Here is a 22,770-nt window from a genome sequence, read left to right as displayed (position 1 = left end):
AATAACTGCATGCTCAGCAACTCAACTAAGGCTGGTGATGCCGAAGACCTAATAATTCTAGGTTAAAAGGAACAAAGGAGAAAAGACCACTGCGGCGTATTAATGTTGTTTCAAAAGTATAACACCACAAAATTTGTGAGAGTCAGTTGGTGTATTTAGTTACGTTGGTCACCTCCTGCACCAAGTTTTAATAAGATTGAAATGCGTTGCTACCAACCAGGACCTAAGCCTGACCTATGATCTAATAATAATAATAGTATCTATCTATGACCTATATGGACCTTCACCACTAGTTTGGTCTAGGTTTCACACGTGGCTTCTAGTGAAATTCGAAGCTGCTCTGTAGAGCTGACAGGAGACTTGCAGAGTAGATAATTTTTTATTTATATTTTCCAAAGAACATCTAAAAACAATGTGCTGTACCAACTGTATTCAAAGAAATACAAATATACTTTGTTTTAGCTATGTGCACATTAGCAGATTACAGGTGACCGATGACACACAATGGGGGTAAAGGGTGAGAACACAAGAATACTACCACTGCAGGCACTGTCCTGAAATTGTAAGCCACCATTTGTCAGAAAGCAGTGACCACGCGCAGCCTAAGGACCATATTGAGCTCCTTCCATTATTCTTTTTATTGACAGCATGTTGGCTGCCATCCAGTCCATGAAAGTGACCCTTATCGTTGAAAGAACGGTTCAACAGCAAGCGAGCTGGTGATAGTGTCCATGATGGCGAGACCTGAAGAGGAGATACAAGAAGGGACATAAACACGCTATGTTGAGACATTGTGTATGCCCTTCCATCTCTCGTCTCAGGATTTTTCGCTATGGACCTTCATAATGTTTCCTTCGGCAAACTTTACATATTTTTATGTAGAATTGTGAAGGTACAGCCAGGCGCTGTTAGCAAATCACACAGTACTTTTCTTCAATCAAGAATCCATAGAAGGTACACAGTCATCTTCAGCATTGCACACATCTATGGGACATGTTAATCACATTGGAATGTCACAGACATGTCATGGAGGCCGGCACATGATTAGTGGTGCTGAACAGACAACTACTTGTCATAGTTTAGGCATAAAAAGCAGCTCTGTCATCTGCATGTTGAGACAGATGTATCTCTACATACGTTGCCATAACACAAACATATGAAGCGACAAATGTACCCTCTACTTTATTATGGTTATTAGTCAACACTGCCAAGAATGTGGGAACACAGTCTTGTACCACCTACACTCTTCAAAATGACCTTCACACACGACACATTGTAGGTCAACGAGACTCCAGAATGATGTCCTCTCCCTCCCCATTAGCTGAAAACATTTTTAACAACCTTGCATAAGGGGAAGTTAGTACAAGAAACGCACACATTCCTTTTTTGAGCAAATCAGTATTCAGAGCGTTACCATACCGTGGTACGCCTGCAGTGCATTACGTGGTACAGCACACACTGTAAAAAATTTCACCGTAGAACATGTCCCCCATTCTAATGACAGTCTTCTCCAGTTTTTCAAACTGCCATTTCCCATAGTGCTTTATGGTATGACACAGTATTTCTAAATCTTTACTGTAGTTTACTGGTTGTAGCAGAAAAAAGACACCACTGTTTCCGATCACAGGACGCAAGCCATAAGTGCTATACGGCAACAGTACATGCTGCTGTCTAGCAGTTGTTCGTGTTTGGACATGGTATGGTGCATGCAGGGTAAATTCCATGGTTAAAATATCCAAACGTGAACAACTGTTAGATTACATGATGTAGAATGCTCTATAGTACAGTAAAACCTCCAAAGCCGGACACCTCCCTACCTCGGACAACTCCCCATGATTTGATTGCACAGGCAGGCTCCCATTGAAACTACATGGGGACGAAATTCTCTATGTCGGACACCTCCCTATCTTGGAAGTAGGATAGGGTTTTCCCTGCAAAGTCGGACAAAACCCTGGCCAAATTACCTCAATATCGGCCCATCTTTGCACCAAAAAGACCCAAAATGAGCCAGTGGCCTTGACTTTTACCCCCTTTTTTTCCCTATACTGGTCTCAGCATTTTGTTGCTTTAGTTTTTAGAGTCCAAAAACAAGTGCTGTCAGTCTACATTGTAATTCTTTATGTGAGCACTTGTCTTCAGTTTGTCTAGAGCCTTTGAACGAGCACTGCACCAAAGCTATGAGAAGTGAGCTGACGCTTCAGAGACAAGTCCTTGGTGCTCGAAAAGCTCCAGAGGTAATGCCATTGAGCAGAATCTGAACGGAATTGAATATACTAAAATCAGTAATAATTATCAGTGAAGAGTGGGTAGAGGTACCACTACCAGGCACCACCACCAGGTACCACTAAGGACCTTAAATTGAAGAAGGTGGACATTTCTCACAGCTGTGATCTCTTCCATTTTTTGTTGCCGCCATATTCTGTAACTCGGACACCTCTATAAGTAGGAGACGCTTCGGCTGCACCGCGGGTGTCCAACATAGGAAGGTTTCACTGTATTTATGTTCCGTGTCATGTGACCACAAACAATAGATGCTTTTGCTCATGCTGCACAGCACAGGCGAATTAAGCTGCATGTGAGGATAATAACATGAAACCCGAGGCGCGGAGGAAAAGGCATGACTTTACGGTCTCTGTGTCAGTTGTTTCATGTTGTAATTGCGTACCAGCTGGCCTGTACCTGAGAATAAGTTTGATGCATTGTACACGCACCATAGACATGCAGTATATGGTGTGTTGTGATAGTAATGCCACTGACAATTGAAGAATAATGCTCCAGGTGGATTGTTTCGGTACAATCTTGAACTATGCATACCAAGGGGTAGGGCATCTGCGTGACAGGTTGACCTGGAAGTAAGAATGTAAATGTTAGCTGAAGTCATTGAATAATTAACATTATCAATATACTGCTGCAGATGATAAAAACAATAGCACACAAGATGCTCCGATATGTTCTGCACGAATGTCTCTGGACTCACAATATTTGTACAGCAGCTACAGAAAGGCGTAAAACAAGTTTTTGTATACATGATACCACTCGAATGCAACAAAAGCTTCTGCTGCACTGCCAGAACACCACAGCAGACAGATTTACCTTACTTCACCTGAGAAAAAGTATGTACTGTTGCACACATGATGCTGTTTGAATGTCTCGAAAAACATAATTTATGACCGAAAGACATCAACTGGAAGATTTCGATTTACCTTAGTCAAAACTGAGAAAAAGTATGTGCTGTTGCACAGATGAAACTGCTTGAACTGCCCTTGAGCGCTCTGGAAGAACACCTTATTTGTGACCAAAATACAACGGCTGAGCCAACATTGAAGTTATACCTTACTCAAAATACACAAGATGTGCTGCCGTGCATATGGTACGATGATACTGCTTAGATGTACTCTGAAAGCGCTGGCACCTCAGGCATGGTTGCTCTAAGTTAGCGAGCAACAGCAAGGGTATACGAACACAAGAAGTCGAGCACAAGTGATGGAATGCACTTGATTAATCAGAAAATCAAATGTCTCAGTACCAAGTGTTACCGTTCCGCCAACAAAAACAGATGCACTTTGAAGGGGCGACTGGTTGGCACTGGTGACAGCCTTCAGCTTAAAACCCAGACGGTGATAGTTGAGACGTGGAGTGCAAGCTTTTCGGTGGTGCTAGAATGCCTGCGAAATCATTTAACAAATAAGGCAATTCCAAATCTGTACTGAGAATACACCCGCTGGGGCGTAATCTCTAAAGGATGCAGCAGTAACTGACAGATAGCGTATTTTTCTCTTCTACGTGATGCAATTTGCACCGCATGACTGACTTGTCTAACATTACGCGTCTTACCTTTATCTGCTGCCTAGTCCTGCCCCTGCAATCTCCTGCTGCAGATAAGGTTGGCACAGCATCCCGGACGACACATCTTCGGCTTCTTGTGAAACAAGTTGCGCATTGCTTCCGTAACATTCGTATGAGCCACACTCTAAGAAAAAAAGGAGTACTTTTAGTCCTTTTGGGGAGTAATTGCATTGCCACAAAAAATAGTCCCTTTCGGGAGTAAATGCACAGGAGTAAATGAATGTCGCAGAGTGAAGACCGCATTTCACGCGCTGTCGTAAGAGTCCCAGGTACATAATTGGTGCGCATGCATGAAAATACTTTGAAGCAAACCGTCAACCGTGATATATCGAGTGATATAAAATCTTGCGCCATACTAGGGCACAATTTGCGAAGAAAGATGCGCTAACTGTTTCTTAATCTGTGTGGCTGGAAAATTGCTACGTTGTCTGAGTCATACAGCCTTATGCCCTTCAAATTGACCTAGGGCACATATTTACGGTGACTGTTGCATTCAGGAGACCATTCGCGAAGTTTAGTGACAATTTGCAGTCCTGGGGAGCAAATGTCGGGACTAAATGTTGGGTTAGGGGACTAAAATGGGGAGTAATTGCACACTAGGGGAGTAGAAGCTGCAATTACTCCCCGTTTTACTCCTTTTTTTCTTAGAGTGCAGATGAACAGATCAAATCGCTGCTTTCGAAGGTGGCACCCAGTCGGAGTTGTAACCGATTGTTGCAGTCAATAGATTTCTCTTTCGCCTTTCGGAAAATTGTGGTCTGAAACATTGGAACTGCATGCTGAAGTGTTCTTGCAGACGGGAGCAAAACGCTCACGCATTCTCGGCACGCAGCACAGAACACGAATCACACCAGGAAGACTGTACTGGCCTAGCAAATGCTTTGCAGTCGAAGGAAGCAAAACTCACGTTCCTCGTGGGTTTAGTGAAGTCCAGAAATATACTGGCTCTCAAATAGCGAACTGTTTATCACTTCCCCAATGTGAATCTGCGCAGCAGACGGCTCGGCAGAAGAAACTGGCCGGCTTGGCGGAAGAAACCAAGCCAAAAGTCATGCCAAGCCGGAGGGCGGGCAGACCACGAATGTGTCGTCGACACAGGGTTTGCGGGCCACAAGACGGGATGTCAGTGAAACTAAAAATTCACTTTTTCGGAAAACCGCGAGGAGTTTGGGATAACTATTTTGCATACATAATCAGTGTTCCCTTATGAACACATCGCGTGAGTACCATTCCATTCTGTAACACTCGAAAATCGGCGTAGCTGAGCTTTAACGCTCAGCCAGTACAAAGCTTACAGGAACAAGCTGATACTCTTGGTGAGCATTTTGAAAGTGTTTTCTCTTCCTCCAACTACAGCAATGAGTTCCTCAAAGTAAAACGTAGTGCAGAGAGAAAAGAAAATTCCAATGCATTGTGGAGACAGTTTGATATATAATCAGCCTTTCACCAAAGTAGAACTAAATCGTTCCTTAAAGCGTACAAAGACAACTTCACCAGGCCCAGACAGGGTGATGTATTGTATGCTGATCCATCTGTCTGAGGCATCCAAAGAGGTTTTACTGCAATTTTTTAACCAGGTTTGGGTTCAGTTAAATTACCCTCAGCCTGGAAAATTTCCACCGTAATTCCTTTGTTAAAACCTGGAAAGGAACCTTCAAGCCGGCCAGTTATCGACCCATCGCTCTCACGAGTTGCATCGGCAAAACGTTTGAGCTCGGCTGGTCCATTTCCTGGAAGGACACAAATGTCTTTCGGAACTCCAGTGTGGTTTTCGCGCTGGATGTTCTACAACTGACCACCTCGTACGACTAGAAGCAATGATCCGTGAAGCCTTTGTCCGTAGGCAACACTGTCTGTCGGTGTTCTTTGACCTTGAAAAGGCATATGACACCGCTTGGAGGTATGGTATCCTACAAGACATGTACTCTTTTGGGATCAGGGGGCTCCTCCTTTGGTGTATAAGAAACTTCCTCGAAGACAGGACATTCCGAGTGCGGCTCGGAACAACGCAATCCCGTCCCTTCATCCAAGAGAATGGAGTGCCGCAGGGATGCGTCCTTAGCGTCACTCTGTTTCTCGTGAAAATAAATTCAGTAGCTAGTATAATCCCACCTTCCATGTCTTATTCACTGTATGTTGATGACATTCAGGTTTCCTTCTCTTCCACGAATCTAGCAACATGTGAACGACAGTTGCAGCTAACTTTAAACAAGCTTACCAAATGGTCCCATGAGAATGGATTCAGGTTCTCACATGAGAAAACCGTTTGTGTTAATTTTTCGAGGGTGAGAGGACTGTTTCCCCCACCCACTCTTAAGCTGAACGGACAGGACCTCGCTATTAAGGGTGCACACAAATTTCTTGGGGTTATCCTTGATAGAAAGCTCACCTTCTTACCTCACATCAAGAGCCTTAAAACAAAATGCATGAAATCCCTAAACCTATTGAAAGTGCTGTCCCACAAATCTTGGGGTGCAGATCGTGACACTCTGCACAGGGTCTATGTGTCCACAGTGCTGTCTAGAATGGACTATGGATGTGTTGTCTTTGGGTCTGCTCGGAAATCTGGCCTGAAGATCTTAGACCATGCACATCACCAGGGACTGCGTTTGATAGCTGGTGCTTTCCGCACGTCGCCAGTGGAAAGCCTATATGTTGAGAGCAATGAATGGTCGCTGGAAAGAAGAAGATTTTACTTATCTGTTTCATATTCCTTGAGGGTAAAAGGGTATCCCAATCACCCAGTCATTTCCTGCGTTAAAGGCACACGCTTCAAGCAGCTATTTCTTAATAAACCCAGCGTTATTCCCCCATTTAGCATGCGCGTTCGCCAGGGATGTGAAGATGACAATTTCCCACATGATGACTTCACCATAGTACAGGCTAGCCCACGGGTCCCGCCGTGACAGTCACCTCCATGTTTCAATAGCTCCCTGACTATGTTTAAGAAACAGAACACACCACCTGTTGTGCTCCAGCAGGAGTTTGAGTCCCTTATAGAAAGTCTTGGGCAACACAGAGCCTTTTACACTGACGGTTCCAAAACACGCACCCCAGTCTCATGTGCAATGGTAACCGATTGATTCACACAGTCATATCGTCTACCTCACATGCTCTCAGTTTTTAATGCCGAAGTATGCGGAATAGTCCTGGCACTGAACTGCATCTTAGAAAGTCACACCAAGTCATCGGTTATTTACACAGATTCTCTCAGTTCTTTTCAAGCAGTAGGCAACATAGGCATGCCAAAAACCTTCTTGTACAAAAGGCACAGTGCCTTGCTGCTAAGGTAATAAAAAGGGCCTATCTTTGACACTCTGCTGGGTACCCAGTCATGTGGGTATAGCCGGTAATGAACTTGCTGATGCAGCTGCTACAGCTGCTCTTTCATCTGAGGTGAATCCTTTTGATGTACCGTCCCAAGACCTCCGACCTACACTTATGAGGGCCATCAATAGCAGATGGCAGCAGCACTGGGATACACTACACTCCAACAAACTTTACCTGGTTAAGCCCACCATTGTAAAACCGACGCAGATTTTTAACAGTCGTCTTCATGAAGTTGTTTCTGCCAGGTTGAGAATTGGGCACACTCATTTGACCCACAGTCACCTCCTCCGCAATGAAGAGGCTCCACATTGCACTCGATGCGACGAGATGAAGTCTGTCCTCCACATGCTTATTACGTGTCCCCCGTCACATGAAACACACCGATTTCACCATTTCCAGGAGCTCTACACATACCACACACCTCTACACCCATCCCTTTTGTTGGAGGATGAGGCTGTTCTACCATTTAAACGGGCGTTTAGTTTCTTTGAAGACGTTGGTGTTTTAAACGCACTGTAGTTTTAGCTTATGTCCTTTTATTCTCTAACTCTACAGTTTTATCTTAGCTGAATCACTATACTTTTAAATAGTACTTTCCTTATCATTGTCTTGGCGCGTTGCTTATGCGCCAAGACAACCTGAAGCATCATTATCATCATGTTTGTACACAGACCATCAGTGGTATGGCCTCTTAGCATGCGAGCTTTGCAATATCAAGACTTGTATAACTTTTTATATCAGGATTCCGGGATCCTAGAACAGGGTGGCGAAAGTGCTCCTTGGCAATCACAGCCACAGTTCAACTACTGCTTAACTAAGTACAATAAAAAGGATACGTCGCCCTTAGTCCTTCAACAAGAGTTCTTCGAATTAAAGCATTCCTTTGGCGACCACACTGAAATATACACAGATGGGTCACGGACTGCTGACAGCGTCTCCTGCGCCATGGTATCTGCAGCAGTGACACGGTCGCACCGTTTAAATCCAGCAGCATCTATTTTTACTGCTGAAGTATACGCTCTGATCTTGGCACTTAGTTTTATATTGCAAACATGTATTAAATCTGGAGTAATTTACACAGACTCTCTTAGCTCTCTGTATGCTATGGGTAGTCTGCAGCGGGCTAAGAACCTTCTAGTTCATAGAGCACGTTCTTTGGCCAATAGTATAATAAACAGAGATTATAACTTAACATTTTGTTGGGTGCCCAGTCATGTGGGTATTCTAGGAAATGAACTTGCAGACCGAGCCGCAGCAACAGCTCTTTCATCAGAAATTACCCCATTCGACATCCCTTTCCATGACTTCAGACGTGCATTAAAAAAGGCAATTAATGAAAAATGGCAGCAGTTCTGGGATGAACAAACTCTAAACAAGCTTCATCTCACAAAACCACACATAGGGCATAAGGTACATGCAATCCAGCAACGCCTCCAGGAGGTGCTGAGACACAGGCTCTGAATTGGGCATACATTTTTGGCGCACGGCCACCTACTTCGTGGAGAGGAGCCACCGCAGTGCACCCGTTGTAACGAGCAACTCTCCATCCTTCACATTCTCATCACATGCCCACAACATGAGCCTCATCGCCAGCGCTACTTCACTGAATGCTACAAGCATTGTACACCTCTTCAACCAGCACTCTTGTTGGGTGATGAACCTGTCATTCCTTTTGAGAATGTCCAGAACTTGTTTATGGACATAGGCCTGCTTGAAGCCTACAGCTTTTTAGTTACTTTCCGCAAGAAAACTTTACACACACTTCTTTTAATTACATCAGTATATTTTTAGGTTGAATTTCAGTCACTTTGTTCTGATAACTTAATTCATTTGTGTTCATAACCGTGTTTGGCGCATTATGACCTTTGTAATCGCTGGGCCATAAAAACTCTAATCATCATCATATTGATGAAATGAACATAAAAAAGATTACCAGCAATTCTGCTCGTTCTGTTTCTCGAAAGAAAGAAAAAGAGCTTCATTAAGAAATTTAAATCTTAGTGAACTGTGCAAATTACAAAATTAAATTAGTTTCCTCCACCTCGTACATGCGTAAATGCGAAACTAATGTCGAGGTAGTTCTAGTTGTTTCATTGCAGAAATTATATATTAAAGTGTCACTCCGGACTCAGAAAACAGCGTTTATGTTATTTAGTTCATGAAAAGGAGATGCCTGAAGGATTATATACGCGAGATTTCAATCCTGTTTACCAAGATCTGCTGAGCCTCCACAAGTCGCGAATACGCAACGAGCGAGCGACGTAATCACAAGCCACAAATTGCAATGATGCCATGTTCTGGAGAGAGCACTCTTCTCCTAGCAAAGGCACTGGCTTCCGGGGAAGGTCACGTGGTGGAGAAGTCATGTGAGGCTGATCGAAAGAGGGGAAAATGGGAGAGATGTCTGCTCCCTTCTTTGTATTTTTTCGAAGGTTGCAGCCTTCGGATGATATGTCACATGAGGCTCTGCTAACGGAGTGCAAAAAGTGAGCCCCCCGGAAGACACGAAGGGCAACAACGTTGCCAGATGACAGCCGGGCGCTCCGTAGGAGCCTAACATGACGTCACAGTTCTCAAAACTAAAAATTAAATTTCTCTAGCTTTCGCGTCACGTAGGGCCCAAATACTTTGCAGGAATGTAAAGTGTGACAAGAAGAGTTCAGAAACAAAACTTTGTTGGTATTATGAAGACACGACATTTTGTCCGTAGTGGCACTTTAAAAAAAGGGCTGCGAAGGGAACTGTAGCGCCTTTGTGGCCCGTTCCTTTATTTTTCTTCTTTTTTTTCAACTCGGTCAAATTTTTATTAAAAAAGCCACGCGAGCATGTCGTTTTCACAGTTAAGTTCTAAGGCCAGGCGCACATCTTCTCGAATAAAGTATGCAACTGCACAAGATGTCTAATTGCCCATATTCGTTAATTAACTCTTTAATTGTGGAGTCTTGGGCAAAAGCGAGATGCCAGTATGGGAGAGTGTCCTAGTTCAAGGCCACACCACGTTTAAAAAATTTTAAACAGGTACGTGTATTAAAATATTCATCCCTGAATTTTGATATGCAAATGAGCCGAAACCGTGGCAACAAGGAACAACACCACCAGGCAGGGTGGCGCCAAGAACCGTGGCAACCACACTAATTTGACGTCAGAAGGCCATGTGACTTGGAGCGATGGAGATGATTAGAGCAAGTTCCGCTCCTCTGGCCAGATCTAGGCCAGCATATATAATACAGGCCTCACAGCTTCGCGGTTTCCCCAGTTGGCAGTGTCAGGCCGTGGCGCTCGTTCCGTGGCCCAGATTGATGTCGATGTTGTTGGGAATGACCTATTTGTATGGCGGCCTGCGCCAAGTTTCGGATTACCCGCCGCATCTCTCGTGTTGAAAAAAGAAGTGATTTCTCAACGGTAATATCGATTAGCGCCACGATTGCATTCACGACCCGCCTGCAAGGAGGGATGTTACATGACCGTGATGTATGCGCGTGTGCATGTCGCTTTGTATGCGTCTCTCTTGTATTTAATATATATGTATTTTGATGAGTTTGATGAACAAATGATTGCTTACTGATCGGGCAGTATCCTGCACGTTCATGATCCTTCTCAGTGGGAAGGAAAAATTGTCACCTTTTTTCACAAGTCACAACTTTCCTGACGTAATTTTGAGCCATTTGATTGAATTTATATTATTCTTACACTTCCTTGCACTATTCTTACAGGAGGGCAAATTATATGGAAATATTATTGCGAATAATATGAACTGTGGGAGTTTCGACTGCCAAAAGCGGGCATCAGCAGTTTAGTTGGCACTACTCAGCAAAACGTAGACAAATTCTCATATGTTCCTCTAAAACAAAACTATACTAACAATGGTTATTTACAAATATGTACGACACATACAGCCATATTTCTGAGCTATTTACATAAAGTAATAGGTACTGCTTGCGACACGGTTGTCTGTAATCTCGATTTCATGATTCCACGGCATCTTCGGTCTCCCATAAAAGTTAAACATGCCTTATGGCCTTAGTAGCTAATGCGCCAGAAAACTCCAAATCAAATGAAATCAAAAGTTAAAACGAGCAGTAACCACGAAGAATAAATTCTGACGTACCTGTTCGTTACTTGTTTTGAACGGGCTTTTTTGCGAGGGACCGAGGGACGCTGTGGAATTACGATATCCAGATTCCAGACAACAGTGTTGCAAGCAGTACCTGCTACTCCATGTCAATAGCTCCGAGATATGGCCGTATGTGTCGTACATATTTGCAAATAACCACTGTTAGTATAACTTTGTTTTACAGAGACAAATAAGTATCTTTCTACGTTTTGCTCAGTAGTGCAAATTGAACTGCTGATGCCCGCTTTTGGCAGTCGAAACTCCCACAGTTCATATTCTTCGCAATATTATTTTCGTGTAATTTGCCCGCCTCCTCTGTCACAGTGTAAGAATCATATAAATTCAATCAAATGGTTCAAAATTACTTCAATAAAGTTGGTGGCAATTTTGCCTTCCCACTGAGAAGGGACGTCTACGTGCAGGCTATTGCCCCATCACTACGCGATGATTCATTCATCAAAATCATCAAAATACAAGAAAGAAGTATATAAAGCGACACGCACACACGCATACCTCACGGTCATGTAGGATCCCTTCCTTCCAGAAGTAACTTCTTTTTTCACAACGAGAGATGCGGCGGAAAATCCGAAACTTTGCGGAGGCCGCCATACAAATAGGTCGTTCCCAACAACGCCGACATCAATCTGGGCCACGGAACGAGCGCCACTGCCTGCCCACGCGGCTAACTCGGGAAACCGCGAAGCTTTGAGGCCTGTATTATATAAGTTGGCCTAGGCCAGATAAACCGCTTTTCGGCCCAAGTAAGACTTTCGTCGGCGAGGGTCGTGATGCGCTCTTGATCCAGGCTGCTTTAGTTTCGACTAATTGCCCGAAATTCCACAATTCAAGAGTTTATTAATGAATTTGAGGTAATGAGTCATGTTGTGTTTGCCTACTCTCTTCTAGACGATGTCCGCCTGGCCGTAGAACTCAACTGCAAGAGCGACATTTTTGCTGCTCTCGTAGTTTCTTCATAAAAATTCTGTCCAGGCAAAAAAAAAAAAAAAAACGCTCTGTATACCTACGCGATGGTATCTTTGCGGATCACAGCTCGAACCCCTACATGTTGCCCCCACAGTATATCGTCTGGTTTCCTCAGTGGCGCCTCGTATTTATCACGATCTCAGCACATTTAATCTCTTGGATTGCAACTTTACCGCTCGAGGGTGGCATGAGTACGGTGGACAAACAAAGAAAGAAGAGGAAGGATAGTAGAAGGGGAGGCAACTGAACCCTCCTGTCTCGGAAATAACTTTGCTGTCCACCCTAAAAAGTCCCTGCTCATAAACACCCGTGAGGAGTGATGCCATCTGGCTTATACATCTCTAAACATCCTCCCCTTTGAAAGACATCGCTCGTCTTCTTCGTAAAACTTCAACATGACGGAAAACTTAGTGAAACAGAAAGTCCTTGAAGCGGCAGGGCTGTCTTCGACCTCTTCTTGGCCAATGCTGATCCTCCTCTTGTATTGGTGGAGCCCGCGCTGTCTTTTGCGTCCAGCAGGTCATTGTGGTCCAACAGGGGTTGGTTCGGTCGACCACATATCTGAGGGATTGATATTGGTTCATTGGACTTCTCGTTGTGAGCGACTTCACGTAGATGTACGCGATTGTGTCTGAGAAGTTGGTCTTCGCTGCGAATTTCGTGTGAACGTGGTCCACATTTTCGCGCAACTGTCCCGAGTTTCCAGTTACTCGTGCGCGCTTGCACGGGTTTAACTCGTAAAGTCGGTCCTGGTTGTAGCTCACTGACCTCTTTCGCGCTCTTTTAATTGGCACTTCGCCTTTGTTGTGCTTGCTTTCTTGTTTGTGGTGTCCCATATCTCGGCCGTAGCAGGACCTCCGTTGTAGGTTGTGCGGTTCGCGTTCTGCGTCCTAAAAATGCTCGTGCTGTCGACATTTGTGTTCCTTGCTGGGGTGTGTTCCTGTAGTCAAGGAAAGCTATCTGTGGTTCCTGCCCACCCTCGAGGGCTTTCGCTAGCAGTTTCTTCGCCGTATTCACTGCAGACTCCACCATGCCGTTTGAATGCGGCAAGTGGGAGCTGCTGGTGTGATGTCTGAAGTTCCATTCATTCGCAAACTGGAGTCAGTTGTCCGTGAACACTGCTAACGGAATGCCATATCTGCCGAAGTGAGCGCTCAGCTTTCTGGTAACTGCGTCACTCGTTGTAGAGCGGAGTTCGTCCGCTTCCCAGATGTTGCTGAGGTAGTCGACCGTGACGAGAAAATGGGGAGGGGGATATGTTTAATGATAAGAAAGAAGAGGAATGAGGACAACTGAACCCGTCGTCGGCCACACACACTACACCAGGCATATCTTGTAGTGCCATTTGAACAACACACCTCTTTTTTTAAGAGTGTACAAAAAGATACATGTATCTTTTTGTACACTCTTAAAAAAAAAGAGGTGTATTCTGCAGAGGGAACTAGTCGGAACACGGAACATGAGCTGGTTTATTGTTCCTGTGGTCTTCACGGAAGACGAAACTGGACAGGGCATGTCTCCACAAAACAACGCTGTTCGACGGCAAACTTGCAGTCTTTTGTATCGGTCAAAGGGGTTGTGGCACTTTGATTAAGGTGTCTGCTACGTCACCCATACACACATTATTCTTCGCACCAGAGCATTTAGGGAAAAGGAACTGTAGTCGTAATGCAGAGTCGCATGCATTCCGATTGGTTCTCTGAAGCATGCGAAATAGAGGTTTTCCCACCCATTTTAATCCAGGTGCCATCCGAATTAATTCGCGTGCCATGTGAAATAATCCAGGCGCCATTCAGTTTAATCTGAGTGTCATGTGAATTAATGGAATCAGTTTTTAAGCGCTTTATTCATTTACTGACATGAGGGACATCGCCACAGAATATTTTAGTGTAAGGAAAAGTAAAAGAAAAGATGCTGATTGGAGATGAAGTTCTGCCGAGTCTTATGTTGAGCATCCGTATGGAGATGTTGGGAGTTGGGGCAGGTGTACAGCAAACGACACCACTGGTGCTGTTGTCTGCTACCGAATATCTTGTGACCGGGTTACTGGGTATCCTGTGTGGTTAGAACAGCACGAAAAGACATGGCTTTCACAGCAGACAATACCACTGGTCATGTCGACTGCTACGGAATATTTTGTGGCAGATATGCAAGATATTCCTGGGGTTTAAGGATTCCTGAGGGTGTAACTGAAAGGGTGTAATAGCCATATGTTACACCTGTTTGGTTGACGGTGAAAAAAGAGGGTGTAGCTTGAGCGCAATCTGAGGAACAACGTGGTTCATTAGCCCAGAAGAAGAACAGTCTCTGTTCGAAATATCGGCGGCTTCTGTCCTGAGGCAACTCCTTCCAACGTGGTTCATTGTCATACACGGACAGAACATGGAAAGTGAGCATGAGAACTTGAACAGGTGAATCCAAAAATTCACAATAAAAGCGCATGCCGTGGGTTCACTACAAGCCTGCCATCTGCGAGCTTATGGAGGTTTAACATGTCAGATGCAATGTCAAGGTTTCTCAAAACAAACTCCACATCAGTTCTAGACACACTGAGGGCATGCAAATGCTCATTGTATTCAACTATTAACAGCAATTTTACAAGCAAAACTGGTACTCCATTCACTACATAGATTCCCGATATTTCAGCAAATAGTGCCAGGTCATCAACAGGCATTTCTTTCACAGTGACACAGCCTGCAGTCGGTGTCTGCCCATCAGTTGTAATGCTGCTCACCTACTCTACAGATTCAGCAGTTACATTGTGCCGTGAGAGATAAGCCCTAAAGTAGTCAGGAGCACCCTCAATTGCAACCTTTCTGGTTCGTGGTCCATGTGAGGCTAAGACCACACATACATTTGGTACGTGTCGTCTTGCCAAAGTGAAAGCAATGTTCTTGAAGTTACGAACCTTCCTGGCAGTGCCCATGAAATATTGGTGTTTCGATTCATATCGCATACACCAGATGCCCACAAGGGGACCATACATCCTTAAAAATCTCGGATAATGCACAAGGTATCGCAGAAGGAGTGTGTGGAGGCGGGGTAGTTGTTGTACATTCATCGTGACTAACCACCACAAGGACGCGGGCAGAGAACGAAGACAGGACGACTGTTATCCCCGCCTTCGCTTATACACTCTAAAAAATAAAACTCCCTTTTGGGTGTAATTGAACGATACTCTATCTGACTCCCTTTTTGGTGTATATCAACTCCCTCTGACGAAATACACCCCTCAGAAAGGGTGTTCAGTGAACACCTATTTTGGTGTAATCCAGCGGTACCCTAACTGACTTCCTTTTTGGTGTAAGTCTACACCCCCATGTGCAATAACATCCTTTAGTAAGGGTGTTATGTGGAGGTCAGGAGCAAGACAAGCGACAAAATAAAAGGCATATTATTTATTCACATGACTAGAGCTGCATACACTGAAATAAAAAAATTAGTCACTGTAAAATATAGAAAATACCAGAGACTACCTGACTTGAAATAAAATGTACACTGACAATACCTCCAATAAAATGTCTACACACTGCATGGTAAGCATGACGACCCTGTGAGTAATGGGACAAGTGAGTATATAACCAGAGGCCGCAAGACTTGAAATGAAAGGAACAGAATACAGATAACACTTTCAACATGTCTACACACTGCACGGTAAGGCATAATTGACAACCCTGTGAGTAACATAAAACAATATCATATCAAGAAATGAAGACTGGGGATACTTTAATGACAATTGCTGCAGGTTCCATAAAATATACGCAAAGTGAGCATGAAATATATTTGTTATCTGTCTTACTCACTGAAATGAAAGAAAAACTTGTGCATCGTAACATCTGCAGCCCCATATTAATGTCTTGCGCGACTAGCACAACTGATCATAGTATGTCCCAGCGAACAGTGAACAATTTTTGTAAACATGTATATTGTTAGAGGGATACAGGAAGCGTGGAACTGCGTTTATTCAGCTTCGCTTCAGAGAGAATGAATCCTCGCGCCAAGCGACTCAAACAGACTAGGCTGATGATGACGATGACAAGCTTTCTTCATGATACCGGTCAGTTTCTCCCTCACAACTTCCCCCCTCCGAGGACGAAGCCATCCTGGCGACGGAAGAAGCAGGGAACGGGGGAACGTAAGCCTTCAAACGAGAGACGTGTACGGTTTCGGTAGACCGCCGCCGCTGGTCTGTGGGAGGATCTTCGGATTCCACAACATAAGCGACATCGGAGAGCCGACGAAGAACGGTATAAGGCCCAGAATAATGAGAGATGAACTTCTCGGCAAGTCCGGGCGTCCGGCGAGGTACCCAGAGCCAAACACGATCACCAGGAGCGTAAACGACGGATCGACGAGGCTCATCATACCGAGCTTTGGTTGTAGCCTGCGTTGCAAATGTCCGGTACCGGGCTAGCTGGCGACACTCTTCGGCGCGCGATATGGCTTCAGCGAGTGTGAGGTTGTCCCCTGTGTCGTGGACGTAGGGGAAGATGGTGTCGATCGTAGAAGACGGGTCCCGGGCGAACACCAGGCGAAAGGGAGTACAACTCGTTGTCGATTGTACAGCGGTATTGTAAGCAAACGTCACAAATGGCAATAGGCAGTCCCAGTTAGTGTGGTCAGCCGAGACGTAGAAAGACAGCAAATCTGCAAGGGTGTGGTGGAAGCGCTCTGTGAGGCCGTTAGTCTGCGGATGGTAGCCCGAGGACGGCGTATGTATGACTAAACACGCAGAGAGGATGTCTTGGAGTAGCTTCGCAAGAAATGGACGGTTACGGTCACTCACCAAGTATCGAGGGGGGCCATGACGGAGTAAAATATTGTGGATGACGAAATCAGCTATTTCTTCAGAGGATCCAGTAGGAAGTGCGGCAGTCTCAACGTAACGAGTTAAATGGTCTATGGCCACGATGACCCAGCGGTTCCGTCGGGCAGTGATCGGAAGAGGTCCGAATAGATCAATACCGACACGCTCAAATGGGGATTCGGGAGGACGTAATGGGTGCAGCAGACCCGCATGTGGGGGAGGGGAAGGGTTCCGTTGCTGGCAGGGTCCGCACGCGGTAACGTACTTCAAGACCGATGAGTATAACCGTGGCCAAAAGTATCTCTGTCGAACCCGTTCATATGTCTTGAAGAATCCAAGGTGTCCTGACGTCGGGTCGTCGTGCAGGGCATGAAGAACTTGGAAGCGGTAGGAGTCAGGCACAGCGAGGAAGAAACGCTGACCTGTAGGGGAATAATTGCGCTTGTACAGGAGGCCGTCGAACAAGGCGAACTGTCGGGCTTTACGTTGCGATTTCTTGTTGGTGAAAGGCTCTGTGCCATCCAGGCGACGTATAAATGCAGCGTAATGCGGGTCCCGGCTCTGAGCTAAGCGAAGGGAAGCCGGGTCGACGGGACTCAGGGGGCAGATCAGGAGTGGCGAAGCGTTGCACGAGGGAGTAGGATCCGAAGGTAGAGGGCACCGAGAGAGTGCGTCAGCATCAGTATGTTTCTTCCCACATTTGTATTTGACGACGAAGTCGTATTCTTGCAAGCGAAGAGCCCAACGACCCAGACGGCCAGAAGGATCGTTCAGAGTCGAGAGCCAGCATAACGCATGGTGATCCGTGATGATTGTGAAGGGTCTTCCATACAGGTATGGACGAAACTTGGTGATAGCCCATACGACTGCAAGGCATTCTTTGTGTGTCGTCGAGTAATTTTGCTCCGCTGGTGACAAAGTCCGACTCGCGAAAGCGACCGGCGACTCCAGGGACGCCGATGGACTACGCTGTGCAAGAACTGCGCCAATACCATATCCACTAGCGTCAGTGTGAATCTCGGTTGGCAACTGGGGATCGAAGTGCGAAAGAACAGGTGCCGAAGACAAAGCAGTCTTCATGTTGTCGAAAGCAGTTTCACACTGAGGGGTCCAGACAAAGGGGGTATCACCGCGCAGAAGCAACGTAAGTGGTGCAGCAAGGTCGCAGAACTTCGGAATGAAACGGCGGAAGTAAGAACAAAGGCCAAAGAAGCTTCGGAGTTCTTTGATGTCCTTTGGAACTGGAAAGTCCGAAACCGCGCGGACTTTGTCTGGGTCCGCAGATATGCCTTCCCGTGAAACTTGGTGGCCGAGGACTTTTATCTTTCGAAAGCCAAAAGAACATTTTTTTTCGATTCAGCTGGAGACCGGCGGTTGCAATGTAGTCGAGCACTGTGGAAAGGCGCGAGAGGTGGTCTTCGGGGGTGGGAGCATATATGATAATATCGTCAAGGTAACATAGACATATGTGCCATCGTAGTCCCCGCAAAACAGTGTCCATCATTCTTTCAAAAGTAGCGGGCGCGTTGCACAAGCCGAAGGGCATCACGAGAAACTCATAGAGGCCGTCCTGCGTAGCAAATGCGGTTTTCTCAATGTTGTTGTCAGACATGGGGATTTGCCAATACCCGGACCGGAGATCGAGTGAAGAGAAGTAGCTTGCCCCATGAAGGCAGTCCAGGGCGTCATCGATGCGGGGCATAGGGTACACATCCCGCCTTGTTACCTTGTTCAGTCTTCGGTAGTCGACGCAAAACCTGACACTGCCGTCTTTCTTCCTAACCAGAACAACCGGAGACGCCCAGGGACTGTTGGAGGGCCGGATAATCTTCCGAGAGAGCATGTTCTGTACCTCTTTCTCAATGACTTCCCGTTCCGCTGCAGAAACACGGAACGGTCGTTGTCTCAGCGGCGGGGTTGTTCCAGTGTCTATGCGATGCTTCACGTGCGCGGCTGAACCAAGAGGAGAGTCGTCCAAATCAAAAAGGGAAGCGTAACGGACAAGAATGTTCAGCAGTTTCATTCTATACTCCTTAGGCAGAGTGACAGCGATCCTTTCTTCAAGTGCGGCGATATCGGCGGCTGAGATGGGCTTGTTCTCGGGGACGCCTGTACCTGCATTCACAGTGGCAAGAGCAGCGGACAGAGCCACTGGCTCCCAAGCCGCAATGACGAAGCCAGCGGGCATCAAGACGGGTTCCGAAGATAAATTTGTCAAGAAGACAGGTATAGAGTCATCTTCCACACAGCAAAGGCAATGAGGCGCAACCACTCCTTTCTTGGCCAGATTGTGACGTTCGGGCGTGATGATGACTTCAGCGGGCGATGACGACGGGATCAACGGTACGAGGATGACGCACGTTGCCCGTCCGGGTAAAACAACGTCTGTGCAAAGAGAAAGTTGCTGGCCAGGAGCGGGTGTGTCGTCAACATCATACGTTGGGAAAGGAGACAAGGAAATGTCATGCTGCGCGCAGTTTATGACGGCCGAGTTTGCACTCGAAAAGTCCCAACGAATAATCACGTCATAACAGCAGGAAGCAAGGACCACAAAATCGACGGGGTAGCACGCGTCTGCGACCTGTATGCGAGCTGTACAACGAGCGATGGGCACAATAGGTTCCCCACCAGCGCCTGTCATTAAAGGTCCAGAAAAAGGGGTCATCACTTTGCGCAAGAGTCGAGCCATATCCAACGTTATTACGGATGAAGCAGCACCAGTGTCTACCAAAGCCTGTACAGATATCCCATCTAGAACAACATCCACGACATTGTGGTGAGAACACGGAGGAGTTTGAGGCTCTTGAAACAATGCAGTCCGCTCTCCTCCTCGGACCGCAACTAGCGGTTTTCCTGCGGAGAAGGCGTTCGCTGGCGCAGTGCGGCACGCGCAGGGGACCGGCCACGGAAAGGCGAAACTGAACGGCGCCGCTACGAAGGAGGAGAACGTGGTGGGTCTCGGGAAGAGTTCGGCATGGAGCCGACGTAGTCATTTCGGTCGAACAGCATGTCATCCGCTGTTGGACGTCCACGTGAGTCGCAGGCAAAGGAGTTACCTCCAGTTGTGACGTCCCGTTGGCGTTTACGACAAAATCGGGCTATATGGCCGCGAATACCACAGTAGAAGCAGGTGCGGGTTTCAGAGCGCCTCCATTGTGGCCGGTAGTAGCCAGGTGGTGACGACAGTGAGGAGGCAAAGATAGGGGCTATAGGGTCTGTCTGCACCGGGGAGACCGAGTGCGACGGGGTCAAGGCGGATGACGATCGCAGGACATCTGCGTAGGACGGACGAGGTGATGTTGCGCAGTCCGACCTCAGCGCAGCTGCTATCTCGTCTCGTATCAATGGCTGCAGGTCGCAAGGCACAGGTTGAGCAGGTGGTGGACAGCTTTCGAAGGGGTTTGGACGCTGCAGAACGTGAGACATCTCTTCGCGAATCAGTTGACGAATAAGCAACCGCAGGGCTCCCACGTTAGGAAGGCTCGAGGTACCAGACACCGAAGGTTCAGCAGCAGGAAATGTCGTGCTACGCAGCACGCGCGAACTCCGTTTCTCCTGGAGGGACCTGCAGGCCTCCATCAGACTGGCGACGGCGGAGGGTTCCTTCACAAGAATGTACTGGAAGGCCTCTTCAGCGATGCCCTTGGTTATATGGTTGACCTTCTCGATCTCAGGCATGGCAGGATCTGCCCGAGTACAAACAGCCAGGACATCCTCGATATAGGCTGCGTAACATTCATCGCGTTGTTGGTAACGTACCGAGAGACGCCGAGCAGCGTCCGACTTCATAACCGCCGGGGTGCTAAACAGTTCGCGAACACGACTGCGGAAAACAGCCCAGGTCTCGAACTCCGCTTCGTGGTTTTCGAACCAAATTCTCGCAAGATCGCTGAGGTAGAATACTACATTATTCAGTCTAGTCGGATCGTCCCATCTGTTGTAGGAGCTCACGCGGTCGTAGGACGCGAGCCAATCTTCAATATCTTGGTTTTCGGTTCCCGGAGATGGTGGGGCGCTGGTTGTGGAAACTGGTGCTGAGGCCCCACCTTGCACACCGGGGACGTTAGCCGCGGGCTCCGGCATCCTGGGTATGAGCCTCCGAGAACGAAGGTCCGTCATGAAGATTATGGGAAAAAGTGAAAGAGAGAGATAAACGAGGGGCAGTAACCTCGGAACTTGAGGTACGAAGGGAAAGGTCGCACTTCCACCAAACTGTTAGAGGGATACAGGAAGCGTGGAACTGCCTTTTTTCAGCTTCGCGCGGCCGAGAGAATGAATCCTCGCGCCAAGCGACTCAAACAGACTAGGCTGATGATGACGATGACTAGCTTTCTTCATGAGACCGGTCAGTTTCTCCCTCACAACATATATACATGTATATATATATATATTTTCCCTGAGATTAAATCAATTGCAATATAGGATATGCTGAAGGGAACTCCTTATGAGCGCACCAGTAAGCTCCTAAGGCAATGTCTCCATTAACTTTCAACAATGAACTTTTTAATAGAAGAGCCATGAGGCTGTCCCGAAGACAACATCTGGTCACTTTGGTCCACTGATGTCACTGCTGTTTTTAAGAAAAATACGTTCAATACTCATCTGCAAAAAAGTTGCAAAGGAATACCTTTTTATTTTTATTTTTGCGTATTGTGCATCTTCAAACATGTTTTCCCTTGGTCCCCAATGTGCGAGGATGAAGAAGCACTGAGTTGCATCATGTGTCGTAGAGACAAAAAAAAAGAAAAAGCTGTGTTGAGTGACACTATCAGAACTGTGAACTGCCCTTATCATGGACTTCTTTCTTTTAGTCCTTTTCTTTTAGTCAAGGCAAGAGTGTGCTCCTTCACCCTCTCATATGGAAGGTCAAGATAAGACATTTCTGAAGATGCACAATGCACAAAATAAAGGAAAAAAAAGAGATCTCTTCACAAATGATTTGCGGATGACCCATCAAGTGGGTTTTTCTTCAGACACTGGCAATGGTATCAGGTGTTGGAAGGGATCAGAGTTCTCATGGGGACAACCTTGTAGCTTTTATAATTCAGAAGTTCATTGTCAAAAGCTAATTAAGATATTGACTCAGGATTTTGCTGGTGCCTTCCTAAAGAGTGCCTTTCAGAACATCCCATATTGCAATTGACTGCATCCCGGAAAAAGATATATATCAATTCTTTAAACATTTGTTGACAGTTAACTTGGACATACCGTATAATGCACAATGTCACATCTAAACTAAACTCAATGTAAAGGGCATGGAATGCATGTATATAAAGCATGGCAGATCTCTCTGCCTTGATTCTTCAGAGGACAACGAATGAGCAGCATCATAGCAACCTGCACATATTAAAATGAGAAAAAGAACCAAAAAATCTCGCAAGGCACTAGCAAGGAGGGCATGGTATAATGGGCACACTACAAAGCGCCTACTATTTTTTTCTCAAGTTTTATGACGACTGCTCTAGGCTTTGTCGTATGAAGTTTGTACCAATGACGTTCGATGAAGGTCATCGTGTTGAAAATCTTGTTGCAATACCTTGCTTGAAACAGCCAGTAGGCTGAGAATACCGCAGCCATACCTTCCCCAGCATCGATCACCCTGAAGATTCTATGCCCTTCAACGTGGAGGTATAAATGTTGTGCCGTCTCGAGCGTTTCCCCAGAGTATTGGACACACGGCGTCAAAGGC

General features: G+C 46.2%; 1 protein-coding gene across 1 annotated transcript; it reads right to left on the bottom strand.

Annotated features, from left to right (window-relative positions):
• Positions 1-18,207: 18,207 nt before the first annotated feature.
• On the bottom strand, positions 18,208-19,770 carry LOC135389384 (uncharacterized). The gene has a single exon (XM_064619440.1). The coding sequence runs from the start codon at positions 19,768-19,770 to the stop codon at positions 18,208-18,210; it is 1,563 nt and encodes a 520-aa protein (XP_064475510.1).
• Positions 19,771-22,770: the final 3,000 nt, after the last annotated feature.

This window comes from Ornithodoros turicata, chromosome 3 (assembly GCF_037126465.1).
Source record: "Ornithodoros turicata isolate Travis chromosome 3, ASM3712646v1, whole genome shotgun sequence".
Lineage (NCBI taxonomy): Eukaryota > Metazoa > Arthropoda > Arachnida > Ixodida > Argasidae > Ornithodoros > Ornithodoros turicata.
This window is presented reverse-complemented; position numbering and strand designations above follow the sequence as displayed.

What these genes read in the sequence shown, in the direction of transcription:
- LOC135389384 (XM_064619440.1), bottom strand. Translation starts at nt 19,770, where the DNA reads ATGGCTCGACTCTTGCGCAAAGTGATGACCCCTTTTTCTGGACCTTTA.